This window comes from Ochotona curzoniae, unplaced genomic scaffold (genome assembly GCF_017591425.1).
Source record: "Ochotona curzoniae isolate NIBS_2020 unplaced genomic scaffold, NIBS_Ocur_1.0 scaffold_4505, whole genome shotgun sequence".
Lineage (NCBI taxonomy): Eukaryota > Metazoa > Chordata > Mammalia > Lagomorpha > Ochotonidae > Ochotona > Ochotona curzoniae.
Genome location: NW_024467118.1, coordinates 56481455 through 56491159, shown reverse-complemented (window position 1 = coordinate 56491159; position 9705 = coordinate 56481455). Strand labels below are relative to the sequence as shown.

Below are 9705 nucleotides of genomic sequence, written 5' to 3'. Positions count from 1 at the left end.
TTAGATGAGATGCAAACCACAAATTAATTTGTGAGCTACACTGACAAATTATTATCAGCACTAAAACAACTATAGAATAAGAGAGCCAGGCAGAGCTTCTTGGAGGAAGTGATTTCAGAAGCTTATCCTTGTACAATGTGGAGTGTGGTAACGGCCATGTGGGGGCCATGGTCCTCAGGTCTGGTGATAATACACAGCCACTGGGAAGGCCCTTGCAGGGAAACTTCAGAAGGCCTGGGGGAGGTGAGGATGTGACAAGGTCACAAACACGTTTTAAACCCCTCCCTTATCCACTCCCCACACCCACAACAGGGATGGGGTGTGGGAAGGGGCACCCACCATGCTATTACATGGCAAAGAGGGACGCTAAATATGCCCCTTTCTTGGCCTTTCTGCCTTGGATGCAGAGAGCCAGGCTCTTGCCAGGAATAGCAGGGACAGCATGCAGTGCAGCCCGTGACTTCTTCCTGACTCTGTACCCCATTTTCAGTGAAAGTCTCCACCAACTCGTGGGAAGGCAGTGCTGGGGCCTGCCTTGTGCCTGTGACACTGGGGCAGAATCTACAAACACCGAGAGAGGACTGACAAGTATGGACGCCTCTGGCGATAAGCAGTGGCTATATTTAGTCTCGGGCTCAAGTTAAACACGGGGCCTCCTGCAATATGCATGAAGGGAGCTCCAAGAACAAGCACAAGTGCAGGGCCAGTAAAAATCAAAGAGCAAAGTGCAAGACTAACAAGAATAAATATACTTGGGCTCCAGCCCCAAGATTTTAGGGGGGCAGGTGGAAGCCATCTCTACAGGCAAAGCCAGCAGAAATGGTGTCGGCTGCCTGGGGGCCTTCGCCCACTGTACATTACTCTCAGCAATGCTGTGTCCATTTCTGGAATGTGCCTTCCTTAACTGTCCGTGCTGCAGCTGCTTTAACAATGACCAGTAGCCGTGCTTGCCCTAATAACATTAAACGGTATTTTAAACCCACCTCTTTTCCTTGGTCCCCATGTTTTCATCCACAAACTCAAGGGGGGTGAGTCACCCAAGCCCAGCTCCTAGCTTAAGGACTTCTCCAAGCTCCCCACCCCCCAACAGCCTGGGATGCCCAGAGCTTGAACAGCACCTACCCTCCTCTCAAACCATTGTTGACACAGTGGCCTAGCTTTTATCTTGATCCTGTCTTCTAAGAGATCAATTGAGCAAAGAGCACTTTTTTTTCAGGCCTAGAGTTGAACCACTTTAAAGTTTAACAGTTGAACTTCTAAAAAAAGAAAAAAGTTTACCCTCTGCCACAGCAACCCATGGGAATGGCACTTTGAGCAAATAAGAAAAACTGCCATCTTCAGCTAGGCAGTCCTGAGGCCCCCAGGCAGGTGGGGAGAGCTCAAGGTGCATTTCATTGACAACTCCTGCCAATACTGTCAGCATTCACCTGCTGCTGGCTGGTGTTTGTGGTCAGAGCAGAGCCTGTACAGTGACACACAGTGGTAAAGTAGCTATGAAGGTAAGAGGTTTTACTTCCTTGTTTCCTGAACCACTGTTGACATGCTCTCATTTCCATCTACATCTTAGCTGCCCAGCACTCTTTGTTTTTGCCTAACATACTAGTCTTTCTCTCTGATGCGTAATCTATACACATGTAAATCAGTGGGCTAACATAGAGATGCACAAAACATGGTATATTTTTATCCATCACTGTGTGCTATGAATTTCTCAAGCAAGGACAGAGTATGTACCAAACATTTGACCCAGAGTGGGTGATCAATCAATGGTGCAGAATGAAGAAGGTGCCCACTGTGGGACAGAGTCATCTTGGAATTGTGGATTTTTTTTAATCTGATGGAAGCCAAGGCTATTTTCTAGACCAATGCACAAAATGTCACATATAGGTTGGAGGGATCACCAGTCCCTAGATGGAGAAGGCTTAGTTTTTTTTTGTTGTTGTTGTTTGTTTGTTTTAAGATTTGTCTTTTTAATTGGAAAGTCAGATATACAGAGAGGAGGGGAGACAGAGAGGAAGATCTTCCATCCAATGGTTCACTCCCCAAGTGGCCGCAATGGTTGGAGCTGCGCCACTTCAAAGCCAGGATCTGGGAGCTTCTTTCAGGTCTCCCATGTGGTTGCAGGTCCCAAGGCTTTGAGCTGTCCTCAACTGCTTTCTCAGGCCACAAACAGGGAGCTGGATGGGAAGTGCAAGTGAGGCCGCCAGGATTAGAACCGGCGAAGTTTTAGATTTTAAGTCAGAAAGAGAAAGTACGGATCGTGAAAAAATAAGGCAGAAAAAGCTCACCATAACCTAATGCTTTGCTAGGCAATTCATCTGCAGACTTCTCGGATTCTCACAACCACCATTTACAGTAGACGTTCCTCTCTGAATTCTGCTGATGGAGAAAATGGAGCTTAGGGAGCTTTTCCACTGGAAAAGATCAGACTGAGTATTCACTCCGAGTCTCTTTTACTCCCAAATGCTGTACCATCCACGCAGCATAGGTCCTCAGGATCCCATATGGGTCAGTTCCCATTTATTCTGATGGATGAGACTCCTCCAAAGAGCTGCAATGCAACCCAAGTGAAAAAAAAATCTCTGGATTAGACAACTTTATAAATTATTTCTACAATGTTCTATAAAATCCAAAAAACGTTTTCTTTCTTAAAGTGTACTTACTGCTATCTACTTGGAAGGCAGAGTGATAGAAAGAAGTAGGAGAGAGTTTTCATCACTGATTGACTCCTGAAATGCTCTCAACAGCCAGATCTGGGACAGGCTGACACCAGAAGCCTGGCACTCCATCAGGATCGCCCACATGATTAGCAGGGGCCCATGCACTGGAGCCATCATCCATTGCCTCCCAGAATACATTAGTAAGAATCTGGATGGGAAGCCCAGTAGCTGGGAGTTGAATTGCTACTCCAATATGGGATGCAGATGTCTGAACCAGCAGCTTAACCTGCCATAATTCCTGCCCCAGAAAATGCTTTCTTTCTTTCTTTCTTTCTTTCTTTTTCTTTCTTTCTTTCTTTCTTTCTTTCTTTCTTTCTTTCTTTCTTTCTCTCTCTCTCTCTTTCTTTCTTTCTTTCTTTCTTTCTTTCTTTCTTTCTTTCTTTCTTTCTTTCTTTCTTTCTTCCTTCCTTCCTTCCTTCCTAAAAAAAGATTTATTTTACTTTTATTGCAAAGGCAGATATACAGAGAGGAGGAGAGACAGAGAGGAAAGTCTTCCTTCTGATGATTCACTCCCCAAGTAGCTGGAGCTGCGCTGATCCAAAGCCAGGATCCAGGAATTTCTTCCAGGTCTTCCACTTGGGGGCAGGGTCCCAAGGCTTTGGGCCATCCTTGACTGCTTTCCCAGGCCACAAGCATGGAGCCGGATGGGAAGCAGGGCTGCTGGGAATAGAATCAGTGCCCACATGGGATCCCAGTGTTTTCAAGGTGCGGACTTTAGCCACTAGGCCACTACGCTGGGCCCCAGAAAATGATTTCTAAATGCATTTTGCATAGGGCATTTTCCTTAGATCCAAGAATGAACAGATATAGCAAAGGAAACCAATACTTCAGCTAGTCAGAACCAACCCTTCTCCTATTCATGTGACTAGGGAATGGGTGTGGTCCCTTGGGAAGGAAAGCAAAGCACCAGACAATAGCTTGACATTGGCCTACACTGACTCAGAGTTCAGACTGCAGCAAAGAGCACCACCCATGAGGTCAAAAACATCTGCTTGCATTCTGAATTATTAGTTTTAAAAGCTGCCATTTCCTCGTCTACATGTGAAGATAATCCTAGCACCTATCCCAGAGGACTCACTGGAAGGATTAATGGATAACACATCTAAACTTCCTAGCATAATATGTAGCATGTAGCAGATGCACTGTAAAGGAAATCCCTCATTTTTCTTCATCTTTCTCTGAGCCTGCAGTGCTTTTCAGTGAGCTGACATGAATAGCTGATGACACTAAGGTAAGAAAGATCTGGGAGTTCCTTAGAGAATCAACACACATTTACCAGATGGTCCAGCAATTCCACTCCTAGTTGGCTACCCAAAAGAACTGAAAACAAATGTCTGCATAAATAGCTGCATTCAAATGTTCCTAGCAGCACTGTTCAGAATAGCCAAACAGCAGAAACAATTGAGAGGTTCATCAGCTGGTTTCTAGATGCACCCTGGATGCATCTAGATGCATGTGCTCTGGGAGGATCTCAGAGCAGATACACTGAGCAGAAGACAGCAGCCCACAAAGAGCATATGATGGGTAATTATTTCTCTAAGATCTTGGAAAGCTTTATCTAATCAGCAGTTGAAGAACAATTGTTACTTGGAATGGCGGGGGAAGGAAGGACCCCAAGAAATCTTGGAGGGATAGCTCAATGCTAAAGCTTGAATGTTGTCTTCAAAACTTAGGATGAGATCCTAAGAATGTTGAGATGCTGGGACTGTGAGGAGCTGATTAGGTCAGGAGGGCTGTGCCTGCACGGATTAATGGATTAATGCCATTTTTCCAGCAGGGAGTTCAGGACACAAAGAGTTTACTCTGATTTTCTGGCTTGAATGTGCTCACCTGTCCTCCCCTGTGAAGATGTCATGTGAGGGCCCCTGCCAAATGTTGGCATCATGCTCTTGAACTTGTCAGTCTCCAGAAACATGACCCAAACAAACTCCTGTTGCTTCTAGATTGCCTTGTCTATGGCATTCTGTTGTGACAGCAGAAAATGGACTAAGACACTCATTATATGGTAGAGACAGTTTTATGGCTGTATCCAGATGTCAGAGCTTCTCAGTATGGCATGTTTTAAAACACAGTTTATTGTATGTTAATTGTACTTCAATAAAGTTGGTAAAATATTTTCTTTTAACCTTGGCTATTGCTTTTAGAATAAAATCCACATCCTTTATGACAGATAGTGTAATGCTTCTTTCTCTCTTCTTTGTTTTTTCCTCATCTTATTTACTGAATGGCAAATCCTTCCTCGAAGAGGCCAGGCTTGCCTGTTTTACCATTGGATTTTCAGGTTCAAATATAACACCAAGTATAAGAGTATTTATTTTTTAATGAAGGAATATGGGATAGAAAATCATGAAAGCTAAAGAGTATTACGGAAAATAAGTACTGGAGGCCAGAGGGAAGAGCTGTTGGACTGAATGATCGCAAAAGGCCTCCTCAGGAGGGTTTTGATGGATGCTGGAGCAGGGACAAATAAGAGGAGAAAACAGAGGAGGCTTCTAGGGGAAGTGAAAGAGTTAAAGGCAAAGTTGGGGTGGGGCCAAGAGCTTATTTGGTACTTTGGTAGGGAAAATAAACTTGACCTAAATAATGAGCCTTGCCTCCCATCATAAAAACAACATTAGGGTATGTGGGATGGGCCCCAAGGGATTGAAGGAAAGAAACTGCTAGTAAGTAAGTTGTGTACAGTACTGTGTGGTGGTGGGTAAGCCCACCTCCTGCAGCACTGGCATTCCATGTGGTTGTTGGCTTAAGACTTAGCTGCTTCACTTGTGATGTAGCTCTCTATTAATGGACCTGGGAAAGCAGTAGAGAATGGCTCAAGACCTTGGGCTCCTGCTCCTACATGGGAAACCTACAAGAAACTCCTGGCTCCTGGCTCCAGACTGGTGTACATTAGGCCATTAGGCCATTTGGGAAATAAATTAGTGGATGGAAGACCTCTCTTTTTTTCCTGTCTATCTCTCCGTAACTCTGACTTTCAAATAAATTGATTTTTAAAAAAAATAGATGGAAAAAAAAATAGATGGTGATAGATGGAAAGAGGTGTGCATTTCAGCACAAGGCTCAGGGAACTTTGGATTCATTTAAAACTTACAAGTCTAAGATGCACCACTAAGGTCAAGATGCTGGACCAAGTTCCCATTCCCCTCCACCTCCTGGTCACAGGGATTTCTTCAAGGTCCAGAAGTGATGCTGCCAAGTTCTTTCACTGTATTTTCCCTGTGATTACCCCCAGGTAGAGAAGGCAATTACCTGGGGTGGGGGCGGGCAGTCAGGGGAAGGGAGTATAGGCTTGAAACTTGAAGTAAGGCCAAGCCATAGATTAAGAACTAAGAGGGGGGTTGTCCTCCCACAGCCTTCCTCTGAAGCCTCACTCAAGGGGCCTGGGAGCTGAGGCTGGATCTGTAATCCAACACCTCTGTCCAAACTCAGCAGGAAGCTCTGCCAGGGCCTGGCTTTGTTTTGAAGGGAGAAGGGAGGAAGCAAAGCCTCTGAAAAGGTCCGGTTCACTTTTCATCCAATGCTAAAGCCACATAGAGTGTGTTTGCTCTGCGACTGAGAGTTTGTATTTGAACCTCATGAATGGCACAGAGTAAATGTCCTGTCTGCCTCCGATCCCAGCAGTGCATTACACAGTGCTCTGAGTCCTTTCAGACACCAAGTCATTTGAGCCTTGGAGAGGAGGAGGAGGAAACCTCTGACAAGTGGTGACTTAATAGCCGGGAGTTGCTTGGTCTGGGGCGGGGGTGGGGTGGTCTCTAGTTGTATCCTTAATAAAAGTAAGTGACTTCCCACAAAGCTTGGTCCACAGACTCAGCCCTACAGATTGATACTCCTTAAACACAAAGCTAAGTCCTATTAAGAACACAGACTAGGACCAGCATCGTGGAGCAATGGGTCCAACTGTCACATCTGATGCCTCTGTCCCATTTGGTGGCACCAGTTAGAGTCCCAGCTGCTCTACTTCCAATTCAGCTCCCTGTTAATGTGTCTAGGAAAGCAGCAGAGGGTGGTCCAAGTCTGTGGGTACCTGCCACCCACGTGGGAAATCCTGATGGAGTTCCAGGATGCAGCAGCCATTGGGGAGTAAATTGGCATATGGAAGATTTCTCTCTCTGTCTGCACTGGCTCCCCATGTCCATCACTTTGCCTTTAAAATAAATTAAGTAATAATAATAATACTTAAAAAAAACTCACTAGATCGCCATTACCACAACCCCTACATTGCAATGTTGAATTCTTTACCATTATACAGATTGGATAATAAGAAGCACCAATTATTTAATCCCTACAAGGGGTTGTTAGAAAGTTCATGGAAAAGGCATGTTGTGGGAAACAACAAAACAAAACAAAAACTCTGTATAGAGTTTTTTCCTTGCACAAAATAAATTATTGTTTTAATTCCATTTTTTTTCTGATGTACCCACATTTCCAGGTGCTTTTGTTCTGCATCCAACTTAGTCTCCACAAAAATCCCAAAAGAAATTAGATGACAGTTTCCTCTTCTAGGGGAGGAGCAGAAAGACAACTGTGTCAGCAGAAACCTGAGTCAAACCACACCTTCCATCCCCAAGGCGCTTAGCTTCTCACCGTGAGACAAAGGCCTTTAACAGGAAAGTCTCTTTTGCTTCTTCTTCCACTCACCACTCACTCCATTTCAAGCCCCCAAGCCCCACTCACGCACACACCCACCACAACAGGGGATTACAAAAGCTTTTCAAACAGAAAAAAAAAAATCTCTCCAATTTTTCTATGTGGTTGGGCCTTGAAAGGTAGTGAAACACTTCAGGGTTTCCTGCCTTTGGACAGACAACCTTTGTTAAACATCAGGCAAGGGCCAAGCATAATCCTGCAAGCAATGAACCCCAGCAGGAACTCACATGGTAAAACAGCCCAAATAATGAGAAACACGTTCCTCTTCCCAGCACGGTGCTATGGGTTGTGAGCAGGAAAGCCTTCATCCCTCAAACCCTGAGACAGAGAGTGTGAGGGAGGCAGCAGGTAGGGCAGGGGGCTGGGAGGGCTCTTGCCTCCTTGAAGAGGTCTACAGATGGGAAAGCTTGAGAGACTGGGCTCTTAGAGCGATGTGGCAGAGAGAGGGACCAGTAAGCAACATCAGGGTGGGCGTGTTCTTGCCCGCTGGGAAGCCCTGGAGGTCAGCACTCAGAACACAATAGGAGTGGACCTGGTTCCTCCAGGAGTCGGCAAGCTGCCAGGGAGTTATGACAGCAGGTAGAGGGCAGGCGGGGTTGGGGGGGGGGGAGGCCCGTGCTGTGAGGTGCTATGATTTCATGAGCTGGAACTTGTCAAGACACACTCCTGCCCACTTTTCAATGTTCACGGTGCTTTGTCTGCTATTTATAATATTCTCCAACCTAGCTTTTAAATTGCTAAGAATTCATGTTGTTAGTGTTGGACAATGGATTTTTTTCAAGTCCGCTGATGAGTATGTAATATACTCTAATCAAATACCAATTTAAAACAAAGACTTTTCTCTGCTTCTCAATGATAAATAACATTTAAGCACATTAGCATTCATTCTTAAAGCTCATGCCTACCTCTTCCTCTCACAAAAATAAGTGATTTAAAAAATCTTGCCACTATTTTGTAAACATCTTTAAAAGATTTATTAATTCGTTATTTAAAAGGCAGAATGAGAAAGAGAGAATTTTTCAACTGCTAGTTCACTTCCCAAATGGCCAGAACAGCTAGAGCTGGGTTGACTCAAAATCAGAAGCCAGGAGCTTCTTCCGGGTCTCCCATGTGGATGGAAAGGCCTGAGCACTTGGGCTGTGTTCCTCTGCTTTCCCAGGTACATTCCCAGGTGGCTGGATTGAAAATGGATTAACAGGGACTTGAACAGGCATCCATATGGGAGCCCAGCATTGCAGCTGCAGGCTTCACATGCTAGGCCACAGCGCCAATCCCTGTAAGCATGATTTGTAAGGTCTTGTAGTCCAGGTCCCCCTTCCTGCACTTGGGAGCTGTCCTTGAGAAATGCTTCCCCAGCACTCTCAGGACCTGTGTTGTCTCCCAACCTGCCACTCTGTGCTCTGTGGCAGATGGGACATTTTCCTACCGCCTGAGAGGCCCATCTTGATGTATTCTCAGAAGCATTTGTACTAGGAGACTTACGTTGTCCACAGACAAGAGATGGGATGAGCGATCTTTAGAATACACGGGACAACATCCCAGGACTGCACTGTAAAGACGAGGTTATGTCAACAGCTGCTATAGAAATGTTCAGGTCTACACAGCATCGTCCAACAGCGAGCAGAGGGCCCAGGTGATCATGGGTGTTGACTCCGACAAGGCACCAATGCCCAGCTTCAAACTTGACTTCAGGTGGAATAAATAAGTTTCTGAAATCAAAAGAAGAAGCAAATGATGCCATGATCTTGAAAAAGGAAGGAAATGATGAGACATCATCAACCACAATGTGTACACTCTTCAGCTGGCGCATACATGAGATACATGCATAAGGCTATCATTGCTCAAAATAATTCTGGTATATGAGTCATCACCGTGGTGTTGAAATGTAAGCTCCTGCCTGGGATGCCCAGGTCTCCATCATCGTGCCTGAGATTGAGTCATGCCTCAGTTTCCTATTTAGCTTCCTGCTAATGTGCCTAGAAGGCCAAAGATTATGGCTCAAGTACTTGGGTCCCTGTCACCCATGTGGGAGACCCCAAGTGGACCTGTTGGCCCCTGACTTCGGCCTAGCCAAGCCCTGGCTGTTACAGGCATTTGGGGACTGAACCATCTCTCTGTTGTTGGGGGCACTGACAATTTCTTGCCCTGTGATTGGCCCTTTGCCCTGATTGGTGTGCCTTGGTGCTCTTGGACAGGATTGACATATAAGCTGGGGACTTGGCGGGGGAGGGGCTTCTGCGTAATGGAATTAATGGACATAACGGTTTTAACGGAAGGTCTGAATAAAGCGCCTCTGAGACGCTCTCCAGTGTCGGGTGATTTCTTCTGCGGTACGGGA

General features: G+C 45.5%; 1 protein-coding gene across 1 annotated transcript in view; it reads right to left on the bottom strand.

Annotated features, from left to right (window-relative positions):
- Positions 1-2246: 2246 nt before the first annotated feature.
- Positions 2247-9705, bottom strand: part of ERI1 (exoribonuclease 1) — an 80899-nt gene continuing 73440 nt past the window's right edge. Inside the window, exon 7 of the mRNA XM_040965707.1 lies at positions 2247-2548. Within this exon, the coding sequence (XP_040821641.1) occupies positions 2507-2548 (42 nt within the window). The 3' untranslated portion in view covers positions 2247-2506. The remainder of the gene's footprint in view (positions 2549-9705) is intronic.